Source organism: Patella vulgata, chromosome 3 (assembly GCF_932274485.2).
Source record: "Patella vulgata chromosome 3, xgPatVulg1.2, whole genome shotgun sequence".
NCBI lineage: Eukaryota > Metazoa > Mollusca > Gastropoda > Patellidae > Patella > Patella vulgata.
The window spans coordinates 36,426,260-36,440,225 of record NC_065881.2 but is presented as its reverse complement, the minus strand read 5'-3'; the positions used below and the strand labels follow the sequence as shown (position 1 = coordinate 36,440,225).

At 33.9% G+C, this 13,966-nt stretch overlaps 1 protein-coding gene across 1 annotated transcript in view; it reads left to right on the top strand.

Annotated features, from left to right (window-relative positions):
- LOC126815244 (uncharacterized) overlaps positions 1-13,966 on the top strand; it is a 29,048-nt gene that overhangs the window by 153 nt on the left and 14,929 nt on the right. Inside the window, exons 2-12 of the mRNA XM_056100050.1 lie at positions 520-608; positions 833-910; positions 2,499-2,592; positions 3,225-3,560; positions 3,832-3,920; positions 4,590-4,669; positions 5,568-5,914; positions 8,513-8,708; positions 8,895-9,088; positions 9,691-9,808; positions 12,844-12,906. Of these exons, the coding sequence (XP_055956025.1) occupies positions 520-608; positions 833-910; positions 2,499-2,592; positions 3,225-3,560; positions 3,832-3,920; positions 4,590-4,669; positions 5,568-5,914; positions 8,513-8,708; positions 8,895-9,088; positions 9,691-9,808; positions 12,844-12,906 (1,684 nt within the window). The remainder of the gene's footprint in view (positions 1-519; positions 609-832; positions 911-2,498; positions 2,593-3,224; positions 3,561-3,831; positions 3,921-4,589; positions 4,670-5,567; positions 5,915-8,512; positions 8,709-8,894; positions 9,089-9,690; positions 9,809-12,843; positions 12,907-13,966) is intronic.

Below are 13,966 nucleotides of genomic sequence, written 5' to 3'. Positions count from 1 at the left end.
GTGCCCTCGGTGCCCCTGCAAACGCATTCCACGGCAAATATTGATCATTATGTTGCCAATAGACCTAAGAAAATATTTTGCTCTTAAAACCATTTGCAATTCTACCCCTAGGTATTAGAAAAAACATCCTTTCGGAGTCAGGGAGCGAATCACCCGAGAAAGTTTTGAGAGCATTTTGCTTCAAAATTAGCTTAATAAAGTCCATCCTATCGACAAGCCAGAAACAAATCCAATGGAATTTGAGCTTCTGCAGCACCCCTGCCACAATGTTTGCCACCAAAAATCTAGCGATAATCTAATTCATTACATTGTTATTCAAATACAAGGGTATAGCTATCAGTTTGGGAAATTTTTATTTATGTCTTTGGCAAGTTATCACATAGCTACGGGGGTATAAGCGACGAGGGAAAGAGTGTTTCACACAGTCATGATTGCATTTCGTATATATCTGAGACGACTTCTTCAATAAAACAAAGTTGTCTATAGTATTTTTACAATATTTAATTCATTCTATTACAGAGAAAGATCCACCACGTTTAGAAGATTTTGAATTATTGGTTGAAGATAGAACCTTTACTGATTATTTCAATGTATACTTGTCCTTACCGGTAAAAAATAAATTTGGAATATACCCAATATATCTTTTAAGAAGGTGAACCACCTACTCCGCCCGGGGGTTAAAGACGATATCGAGCGGGTCGTCTGTGCTACCTTAAAATGTACTTTCTTGTCAAGGAATCTGATAACCCAGAATGAAAAGAAATGATATTTTGACAATTTTGCTGTTGTTGATGGTTTCGATTTACTAATGTCAAAATTTTATTATTTTAAGGTATTTGGGCAAAGAGTCATATATGATGTCATCGAAAGAGATTTTGAGTTTTGTCCATCTGTCAGGCGTCAGAGGGATGTAAGTGTATCGAACAATTTCATTTTTTTTTAAAATTTTATAACACGTTTTTGTTTCATTTTTTGCAATTAAAATCGCTTAAAATGGCGTTATTTGGTGAATAACTTGAATAGCAATAATTCCATTGTGCATTGTGCATGAACTACTTTAAAAACAAAGAGACTGAATCTATCTTCTATATAAGTTATTGTTACAGTCAATGTCTACAATCAGGCAATGTGTACAATGCCTGAAATAACCAGTCAATGTGTACATTGCCTAATGAGGCCAGTCAATGTGTACATTGCCTAAAATTTCCAGGCATTGTGTACATTGCCTGATTAATTAGCCCAATTATTGTACACATTGACTGATTGTTGAAGAGCGATTATTGAGAAGACTAGATTACCACAGGTTTCGTTCTGTGATCACATAGGCTTCATTTCATATAAAAGATACTTTAATAGGTTCTTTGTGGGTTATCATTTGATTTAAAAATGACTGATTTTAAAAATGACTGATTTTAAAGTCAATTTAATCATGAAGTACATTTTATTTTCAAAGTCATTTTATTTTCAAAGTCATTTTATTTTCAAAGTCATTTTTAAAATCAGTCATTTTTAAAATCAGTCATTTTTAAAATCAGTCATTTTTAAAATCAGTCATTTTTAAAATCAGTCATTTTTAAATCAAATGATAACCCACAAAGAACCTATTAAAGTATCTTTTATATGAAATGAAGCCTATGTGATCACAGAACGAAACCTGTGGTAATCTAGTCTTCTCAATAATCGGTCTTCAACAATCAGTCAATGTGTACAATAACTGGGCTAATTAATCAGGCAATGTACACAATGCCTGGAAATTTTAGGCAATGTACACAATGACTGGCCTCATTAGGCAATGCACACATTGACTGGTTATTTCAGGCATTGTTTACATTGCCTGATTGTAGACATTGACTGTAACATATGATAACCCACAAAGAACCTATTAAAGTATCTTTTATATGAAAAGAAGCCTATGTGATCACAGAACGAAATCTGTGGCAATCTAGTCTTCTCAATAATCGCTCTTCAACAATCAGTCAATGTGTACAATAATTGGGCTAATTAATCAGGCAATGTACACAATGCCTGGAAATTTTAGGCAATGTACACAATGACTGGCCTCATTAGGCAATGTACACATTGACTGGTTATTTCAGGCATTGTACACATTGCCTGATTGTAGACATTGACTGTAACATATATATATTTGTGACTGTCGCTTGTCTGTCTGTCTGTCTGTCTGTTCGGGGTTGGCGGCTACACTAGGTCTGCCCCGAGTCTGAAATTTGGGGTATAGGGGTAGCTCAGACCGGGGAGTAACATAGACCAGGTGGCGTTAGTCTTCCGGTTTCGGAGTTATGACCCCCGAGCGAAGCCGGTCTGTTCGGGGTTGGCGGCTACACTAGGTCTGCCCCGAGTCTGAAATTTGGGGTATAGGGGTAGCTCGGACCGGGGAGTAACATAGACCAGGTGGCGTTAGTCTACCACTTCCGGTTTCGGAGTTATGACCCCCGAGCGAAGCCGGGTATCCTGCTAGTGTATAATATTATTTCTTCCAGTTTGTCCACAGAAAAAGACTATTACAGTGGTTATATACAGAAAGATATTCACTGTTCTGTAATACAGATCTATATCTAGAATATCTTCTATGCTGTAAACTACAACATGTAGCTTTAGTTTTTCAATCAACCGGCAAGGGTGATACGTGTAAGTATACCAATAAAACAAGCTAAAACAAAAAGAAAACGAACAGATATAGATAAACAGTTGAGCGGCTAGGTCATTCGACTCTGGACTAAATTGATTCGGTTTGTTTTGAAATACTGATGAGTTAATAATATAATCATGAGAGATAAGATAACGTTTGTTTGTTTGTATGTATGTTTTTGCGTTTGTTACCGAACTGATAAATTTTTAAATAACTTCATACTAACCAGTTTTTAATGGTGCTATTTATTTTCAATTTGGTGCAATATTTAATGATGAAATTGACAATTTATGATTATTGGGTTGTTAAAGATCTTATAATAAAGGTACTTTTCTAGACTGGCCCATTACCTTCGGGCAGCGTAGGGTAACTTAGCTAGTGGTAAATAAAAATTAACCATCTGTTAATCTCAAAATGTCCGAGGCGATGCTTAACACTATTTCTTCCTTATAATAGCACGTCACCAAAGTGTAACATCAATTGCAACACAATAACCATTCATTGTCAATTTCATCATTTGACTTTCTTTTTCATTTTATTCATGAATTACATTTAATTTTCCTTATTTACTTCGCAGTAAGCATGGATGATCCAGATGCTTCCAAAAACTTTATAAGGAATTTACTAGGACATGTGATGGGGATGCAATTACTTCGAGAAGCTTTAAAGGGAACCCACGGAGAGAAGGTCTATCAGTGCTGGCTAGACGCAAAAAAAATACACCGTATTGCCTCTGTGGAAGACAAAAGATATGAAATAAACAGATTTAAGCAGACATATTTGATAAGTGGTGCTGATAAGGAATTAGCTGAGAACTATAAGGAAGTTGTTTATCATGGTTCGTCATTTGTTTTTTTGTTTTTTTTTTCCATCTTCACACAGTGTTTCGGGTGGGGATTTTACAACTTTTTCGGTTGGCTCCGGGATAGAGGTTTGAGATTCACTGGAGTTTAAAGGGACAACTTCAATAAACTCAATATTTTCGATGCTATCAATTGTAACGGGGATGCGGGTACGGTTTCATCTTCGTTTAACATGTATATATTTTTCTTCCTTTGTAGGTTTTCTAAATTTTCAAATAATCCCCGAAGAGGATGAACACATGCTCAGTGCTGTTGATGTCAAAGTGCGGTTTGCTGATTTCAACTTTGACACGGACACTTTAGATACGTTTATTTCCCTACAAACCTTATTACTGCGAGCTTTAACACGGTACTGGTTACCTAGATATATCATACATATAATCAACAGTTTACCTACACCAAAATTACAGGTAGATACACTATACATCTGTTAGAGCCATGGTCGAGTTCGATGAAAAATACACGAAAACGCCGCTGCTGGATAAAATTTCACCCAAAGCACAATGTATGGCTGCTTCATTAGCCCGGCTGGAGCAGAAAGTAGAACTCTACACCTCCTTTCATTTTATTTCTATACATTAATTATTGGACAATTATTTTATACAAAGCCAAAATTAGTCAGTATTCCCCAATAATATCGGCGTCTTTGAAAGTTATTTTTGACGTCATGCAAGAGGGCGGGTTAACATAGAAAATATTAAAGATTATTCCACTGGCAAATGACTAAACAACATGAGAGTTTTAAATCTTACTTAAATTCTTTACCACGATTGGATTTGCTATAATTCATATTTTTATAATCACGTCGATTTACGTATGTAGAGTTTGTCTTCTAATTTGTTGTTATGCGTAGTGTGGTTCTCCCGCCCTTCATAAAATTCCAGTTAATCCAACAGCCTCTCAACTCCCTTTTCCAGGAATTATTTGAAAAAGATTCCGTTACAGAAACTGACGTAGCCAATATACAACAATTTTTAAAATGTAGGAAACTATTTCCATCTGTTACTGATGGTGATGAGACAGACGTTGATTCTATTACAACATCGTCTTGTTATGATGACAGTAATTATTTAACTGAGGCAGCTGCTACCACCACACAAGAGGAGGATAAAGATGGTCAAACAACAATTACAGATCTATTATCATTGTGTGGAGGTAGGTTTATTGGCAGTCAGACGTGTTACTTCTGACTATTCACAGCTTCTTCAAAGTGATACTATCCAGAACTAGTGAGTCATTTTCAAACTGAAATTTGCTGTCGCATGGGTGGGCCAAGAAATGTTACCCATTCTGATTGTACACTACTTCTTTAAATGTGAATACTTTGATAATTTGTTTTCAGAAAAAGGTCACAGAAGCCTGAAGTTTTTATTGGATACTAATAGTCACCTATTTTGTCACTATTTCGTTTGGTGCTATTTGAAAGAGGGAGTCTACAACAACAAATCCGGAAACAATTGAGGCCCGCAGGCAAACATTCGACATGAAATTCGGAGGATTCCACTCGATATACAAACTCCAATGTGAGCGTAGCAACTGTAATCCAGAGAAGGGGTGCATGGATTGAGTATGTCATTAATTATTGAACCGTGTTCAAAATAATGACAAAATATGAGACTATTAGTATCCAATAAAAACTCATGCTTCTGTGACCCCTTTCTGACAACAATCATTAGAGTATTCACATTTAAAAAAAAAAATAGTGTACGATCAGAGAGGGTAACATTCAGAATGGGTAAGATTTTTTGGCCCGCTCTGTATAATGTCTTTCCACTAGGTATGAGACTCGACGCCAAGTCTTCTGTAGAAGAACGTTTATCAAGCCCTGATGATTCTATATACACCAGAGATAGTTTAACAACAAGTCCCAGTGAGAAAACCAATTCTAATTTATACAACCCAACCTTATTTATGGGTTCAGCCAGTACATTATTAGAAATAACATCTAATTCTAACATAGCCGAGAACAGTATCAGTAGCACCACCTTGTCCAGTATCGAACGACCAAAACAAGAAACAATGCCACTTCTTATAAAACATTTTATCTATGGTTGTAGGGTCGTGGCACCACTTGAAATACGTGTTAGCGATAAAGTATTGTGTGGAATAGCTTCAGATCACCTAGCCGGATTCCCATTTCGAAAGTTTTTAAGATCGAAAGGCTTATCCCTTGAAAATCGATGTTTATCATTCTGGAATGATGTTCATTATTACAACCAACTAGAACAAGAAAACGTATTATTCATAAAACAAAAATTTGCACAAAGAATAGTCGAAAGATATCTGTTGTCAAATGATGAGGAAAATGAAATATTCTGTGAAAGCCTAAAATTAGCTTTAATTAAAAGTTTATCAGAAGAGAATGACGAATCATTGTTATATGCAGCAAATGATCTTGTTTCAAGTGTAAGTTTACCTATATGTTTACTTATAGAGATTTATCACCCAATAGTACATTCTACAGTAGATATCGCTTGTGAAATATATTTCATAATCTACTGCGATATCTCCTTAGGAGATATCGCTTTACACGAATTTGATTGGTCAGTTGAAAAGAATCTACTTTTTTTTATTTTCAAAGAACAGTTCATTTCTTATTAAAAGTAACTTTTTTTTATTATTAAAAATGAACTATTGTTATTTAATTGACCTCGATTGAAACACTGGGTCAATATAAAGGACTTTGCAATGGCTGAATTGCTGTCAAAAAAGACTCGTAGGGGATTCTCTATATCTCTGCCGTTAATGGTAATAATTAAACCAAGTTAACTTTGTGATTATTTTATCTTTTTGAGTTTAAACTCTTGGTGTTATTATTGAAAATTACAGAAGAAACGCTTTTTGAGATGCAGTTTCTAACATATTTTGAAACTCAAATATTTAATCAGCAATGTAAGTAATGTTGATGAATTGTTTCATTTTATTAGGCTATTTGATCATTATAAGTGTTTAAAATAGCGATATATATATATATATATATATATATATATATATATATATATATATATATATATATATATATTAATACTTCTATTGAAGGCTTTACATCTGGCTTGGCGTAAATTCATCAGATATGATAGAAGAAAGTTTGTTACAGCTTCTGTAAGTGTAAAAAAACCCATTAAGTCTAATACTATAAAATTTGTTGACTGTAGTAGGCTAGTACCGTAAAATATAAATATAACTGACCCGAATGTTCTAAGAGCTTGAAATCATACTCCATTCCGATTTAAACATACATTATGCAATAGCTAAATCTGTCTATTGCAGGTCTTTCTTTAAGCCTGAAATGTTATCTAAATTATTAATTAAATATTAATTAACTTATCCAGTCCGTTATCAACTCTCGATGTCAACGCTAGCCTGCGATATTTACTGGATTAGGATCCCATTTGCTGCTCAACTTTCATTCATGATTTAATCATGAAATGGATAATCGAAACTATGTTTAGTAATGATGATCAAGACTAGGCCTAAAATTCAATCGCTAAAATCTTGGTTCAAATTCGATCAATTTGACAAAAAGTTTCAGCAAATTCCCTTTACATTATTTAGTTTTTTAACTATTATAGTGAGAACTGCCAACTCTTTATCTAATCTCCTATAATGTATCTTTAATCGACCGCCATGTATTCTCTAATATTCATACGTTCAATTTAAATAGTGTAGTAAACGGCTAAACTATTACGCCAGCATACACCATAGTACCGATACGTCACCAACTCTTACCACAGGTGAGGCGGGCTCCAGTCCTGTATACCTCGACCAATCTAAAACACCGTACGATATGCTAATGGAAGACAAATCCAATTCACCAGAAGAAAGTTTAAAGTGGCAATCATCTGTTAATGAAGCAATGACAACTAAACTTTGTGATGCGACGAGCTTCAGAAGCTTTGAATATGCTATATTATTATCGTACGGCAGTAAGTATGTATATAAATTCAGTTTGCAAATCATCAAAATTAGAATGGGACCCAATCACATATAACTTAAATAAGAGGCTGAGATCTCAAAGGCCTACAATGCCCCCCCCCCCCATTTATGTCACTCTTGAACAGGTTCATTTCATAAAAAAAAAGATTTTGCAAGTAAAATTGTAAACTCACATAATATAAAATATGGTACTCAGTAAGCCTAATACGAGCGTTATTATAGGTGGGCAATCTGGAACAATGAAAATGAAAACAAAAATGAAGCAACTAGATAAATCAATTCTCAACTGTTATTAAATAAGATCCATATATGAATGTCGGTAACAAAATAGATAGGTAATCATTGGGGTTTCACTCAAGGCACATGCTCACGAAACCGAGCCAAATCGGGTATTTATTCCATAGCGTTTGTTTCTCTTGACTTATTTTGGACAATCAGGTTTTTTTTAAATTAACGTCTTATTGTTTTGGATAGAAAATAATTTTGATATTAATGACTCAACATTTGTATGTCGATTCTAAATTCTTCATATTTAGATGCAGATGGTTCCACATACAATAGTCCATTAAATATATGGCGAACAATGAAAACTCCATTTGGTAGTTTGTGTAGTTATTTAGATCAACCTGTTTATCAAGGTAATATTATCATCCTCTATGTTGAACAATAATATACATGTACCTACATATTATAATTTGAAATACATTAATTTGTAATACATTACATGTATTTTTAATGAAATTATGTATGTATAGAGACAATAATTTATCTTTTTTATCACGGCATTTGTCTCATGATGGTATCATTTATACCTAAGAATGTAAAACAATTACACATAATTTCATTCGTCAAAGCATTCCTCAGTCAGTGCATTTTGTAAACAAAATAAATTATTTAGTAATATTTTGATACTGGGGAAATGATCAGAGATGAACTGTGTTCTTAAAGGACAGATCTTTGGCTATAGTTATTGCCCCTTGCAGAACAATTCTGGGCGGTTTCAATTTTTACCCAAAGTCATGGATTATTTACGCATAAACTTTATAATCCCTTAATGTATTTACAGAGTGGTTAAAAAATTTAGTCCATCCCCAAAAAGTAAAAATTGAGGCGATGAAAGTTTCAAAGAAAGTTGAAATGCTAGTAGATGAAGAGGAGTTGAATGACGCTTTAGAATTAGAAGGCATATCCAGTCTCAAAGGAAGAGATGGCAGATTACTACGGAGACATGGCACCATGTTAGTTCAACCCACTAAACCAAGGTAAGACTTGAATATTATAAATCAACCAAAACTCTGGAGAAACTTGTCTTCGGGAGATTCTGAAATCCTTACATCTTCTGTTATAGGATTATGGATTGTTTGTTCAATTGCATTTGCGATCATAAAATATCAACGATCCCATTTTTCTTATTTATTTATTTATGGACTGTATTTTGTATTTTGCAGAAGTTTTATGGAGGTCTTGTCGACCAGAGAGCATTTTGAATTTTTTCGTCTTTACTTAATAAATGAAAAAGCTTTGCAACCTTTATTGTTTTGGAAATGTGTAGAAGATATGAAACGCACTATGCAACCCCAAACTTGTCAGTTGAAAGCAAATCAAATCTTTAGGAGATTTTTTGGCAGACATGCCAATCACGGTAAGACCTTATTTAAATCTAATGACGAGTTCCTGTTTATAAATCATAAATACAGCATCATGGTAATCCCATGGTACTTTGGCTTATGTCTGTATTTTTTACTGTTTTGCACCTTGAAGAATATTTATAGAATAGTTATGTAAGCTAATGCTCAATATTCAAGAATACATGTAAACGTCAAAAATAGACTTTCAGACCCATGCTTACGTTTCGCCATCTTTAATTTGCTGTAATGTCTGAACTAGAATTTATATATAAACTATAAACATACTTATGGAAAAAAGCTACTGATTTATAAATCAGTAGCTGTTTTCCATAAGTATGTTTATAGTTTATTTATCTGCCCAGTTACTAAATGCCACTTAAAGAATATAATTTATATAGCTACCAACACGAAAGCCAATATGATATCTCACCTGCGTTTTTAATCACCCAAATTACTAAGCAAAGAACACACTGAAGCGCGTATTTTATTTTTCTAAATTTCAACATGGAAAATGTTTATTGATCTTCTACCGCGTTGCGCCTTTATGATAACACCACATAGACATATTAAGACATAATTTTAATTTCATTTTATTCAATTTCTGTTCATAATTTAGGTGAAGCATTAGACAGTAAAGATGACATTATTAAAATGTTATCTTCTGTCAGTAAAGCGTCACCAGGAATGTTGTTATGTGCACAAAGTTGTATATTTCGCATGATGGAAAGGAAATGGTAATTATAATTCAGTAACTTGTATTTTATGAATCAGACTTTTGTCTACCTTTGACATATTATGTACCTTCACTCAAGTAAATTTCACGGTGCATGGTATTGTTATAAAATGACAACTACGTTAGAATTGGTAGATTGTAAAATCACAGGAATGTGACCTTCTAATCGTATATATACTCGTCAAAAAAGTAGGGGATATTGAAATGCAAATACCTATGTAGGTTGTGATATGATAAATAGTCGTGAACACTTGGCATGCTTTGAGAGTATGTTCACAGATGAAGAACTTATCGCCCTAACAAAACCCCTGAGCTGCACCTGCGACATGCAATAGCGCCATATACACGTGGGAGGGGTTCATTGTCAAATTTGACACTTCAAGGAAGGGTTGATGAAAACTGCCGCGTGCTAGTTTATCTATCCATGTTTACTTCCCTATCGGTTCTTGCATAAGATTTACTGTTTAGCATATCTTTGCTTTAGCGTGTTACGTTAATTTGATCGGGAGATGTGTTCGTCGACGTCAACGTCAACCGACAACACTGCAAGAATTGGCCGTGGTTCTGCAAGAGGTGTGGGTCAGATTGCCCCAAATCGTGATTGAACGGTTGATTAGGAGCATGCCACGACGAATTGCTGAATGTCTAAGGATTAGTGGAGCAATTACTCGTTATTAAGACAAAAATCAAAAACGTCCATTTTTACTTTTGACGGTGTATCTCTTTGCGAGTGAAATGGGGCCGTCAGATAAGCCGCCCAAATGAACTGTTTATGTTCATGTGTAGGCAATTGGCCTGTTATTAACATACACTGGTTACCTCTAATAAAAACAGCAGTGCATTTCCGCAGTTTTGTATTGTTTCTGAGTATCCCCTACTTTTTTTTGAAGAGTATATATATATATGCATACACCATACTCAACTAGCTACGAGAAGTGGAGAACGTAGCTAAAAACGTTGAGATATACTGATGTGTTTGTTTTTAGCTACGATTGGATTCCTTTATTTCCAAGTGGCAAACTCAGTTTCTTTATTAATGCACGTAACATCTTAAAAATAAGACAATTGTATACTATTATGACCAATTAAACTTACAGAGGCCAATGAGTGGCACAACTATCGCGCGTTTAAATTAATGAAGCGTTGTTTTTATCCGACATACACCGTCATTCATCTCCCGTTTAAAAATGGCGTTCTTATAGTGCTTACAGATGCACGATGCGATTCGCGTTGGGATTTGCTACGTGGGACTACATAGGACCATCTCTTATCTCGAAACACGGAGGGTTGAGAGATGAGGTTTGTTATCTACATACTCAACTAGACAATATATAATAAAAGAAGCACAGGAATGCAATGCCTGTTGAAGCCTCGATTTTACCTGCTCTCGCTTTGGCTCGTTTTTTTTTCAACAATTCGTAATGTCAGGCAATCAAACAACCTCTGTTGATTCACGCAGATATGTTTTTTCTTCAAGCTAGCCGTTTTGATTTGCATAAATACTCCCTACAAAACGATGTCATAGCCACTTGTTTCCAATATTTACATTATTTTCGTTCGTTAACGTTTGTCATCGACTCCATGCAAAATTTCCCTCATAGCACACTGTATGGCGTATGCCCGTCTTCATTAGCCCAGTATAGGAGCAGAACAGTAGGACGTTAAACCCTATTTCATTTCATTTCATTTCAGGTTAGATTGCACTGTTAAAAATAGATGTAAAATTACAGTAAAAATAATGTAATTTCTTTAACATAACGCTGTAAAAAATACCACTGCATGTTTTTATACTATAAATTTACTGTATTAGTGAGGTAACATGGGATTACTGTAAAAAAAAAAATGGTAAATTAACAATAAAAGTGTAGTTTTACAAGTTAGAACTGAATTTTATTTATTACATGTAATCTGTATTGATACAACTATGTTGGTTAAAAGTACATATATATTGTACTTTGACTGTTTTATGGGTAATTCTATTATTAAAACATGTTTAAATGTGGGATTTGTGTACAATTACAGGAAACGTGTAATTCTACATCTCTTTAGAACTTTAACATTGATAGACCTTTTAAAGCATCATTAATTTTCGTCTATACTATAGAGGGGGTCACGGTGGCTAAGAGGGTAAGACGCTGGCTCGCTAGACTGGAGGTCGGGTGTTCGATCCCTGCATTGGCCGAGAAAGTTCATCCATATTTTCCGGCGGCGTGATTCCCCCTTGTCATTGATGCAGGACGGATGGTCTGACAAGGATAGCTGTTTAGTCGTCTAGTCGTTGGAGAGCACGTAAAAGATCCCTATCAAACTGTTAAAATTATATGTATATTAACAGTTATAAGTATACTTAAAATACAGTTTCCGATTTGTAATATCACGTAGTTTGTTAATTGACATTTAAAACGATGTAAATGCATATGAATACAAAGCTTACGTAAGATTATATCCATACAACCATACACTCACTGTAAATTTACATGCTGTTTGTAAATCTAAATCTACCACTTAGGTGTAAATTTACAAGTCAGTGTTAAAATACAGTCAATTTACTGGCAACTTTCTGCCAGTTAGTTTACAGTAAAAATACACAAATATTATTTACAGTGTGCCTGACATTACGAATTGTTGAAAAAAACGAGCCGAAGCGAGAGCAGGTAAAATCGAGGCTTCAACAGACATTGCATTCCTGTTCTTTTTTATTATATTATATTGTCTGATTGAGTATGGTATATGCATATATATATACGGATAGAAGGTCAGATTCCTGTTGCAAGATCAACATCGTTTGACGTATCTCGTAAGAACTAAGATAATTATTATGTGTTTGGTAAATAACAGATATAATTGTTCGCTTAAATATATGGTTACGTATTTGGAATATCGACCGTATAGGAAATGCATCTCAAATTACATTTGTATTGACAGGGTAAAGGATATGATCAGATAGTGAAGTCTTATGTGGGTGAAATCCGTTCTTTGCAATAAGTATAATTATTTACACCAACAATAAATATTTGTAACTAAATGTTAATATAGGTATCCAGGTTATTTGGAAAGTTTTCCAGCAAATGCTGAAATAAAGGATATTCATACGTCAGAGTCTGATTTGAATTTGATTAAAAGTCGAATCAATTTATCGAATGATAATATGTCTTGGGTTCCAGAGAAGAAAGTCACCAAGAAAAAAACGGTAAGTACCGTTATTAAATAAAGTTTTCGTCATTTAAAGCAGGCGATTGTGTACGCGTTAAAGATCGAGTGTCTAATCCTTTTTAACATTATAGATCTTGAGATTCAATGCAAGAGTGTTCTTAACCAGATCTGAAACAACGTCAAATTTTGTCTTTGCAGCATCATTTGTGGAATAGATTTATAAAAATTTTACGGCAATTTTTATCTGCAATGAGAAATAAAACAGAGGTGATATTATTTGAACGTTATCTGAAACAAATGAATAAAGAATGCCACGACCCCAGTGAGAGAATTCTAAATGAAAGTAAGAATAATTTTAAACATAATCGTAATATTTTAGTATGTTAGCCTAGACCAAAACACAAATTTACTTATAAGATTAAAACTCGAATCAGTAAAATTGTGTTTGGGCTTTGAAAGATTTGCCGATTTGGGTGATTCTGGTTATTATGATCAAAGATCAAATTTTGAAAAATAGTGAAATTCAAAGATTCATTCTTATACACTGTAATAAAATAATCCGTGAAAAAACTTTAAAAGTTCCGAAACAAAAATTACCAGGAAAATTTTAACCTTATTTGTATTTCCTGTAATTTACAGAAATTCCTTCAATTACCATAAATTCCATTTTTCAAATACAGAAAAAAACAAACAAAATCCTGGTAATTTTTGTTTCCTAAGCATGAAAAAGATAAAAAATTTCATTGAATTAACCATTGACTTCATACGCGCCTGTGAAATACTTTATTTAACGTCCGCTTCCACCGAAGTGATATCGCAGACAATCTGTATACGCAAATAATGGAAAAATTTACAAAATACGATTCTTCATTATTCTGGTTAATAATGAATTGAAATGAACACTATAACCTGATAATTATTAGGAATGATTATATATATGTATATACGAGTACTTATCGTTGCATTTGCAAACAGAAATAATCTGTAAATTGCTAGTCATTCCAAC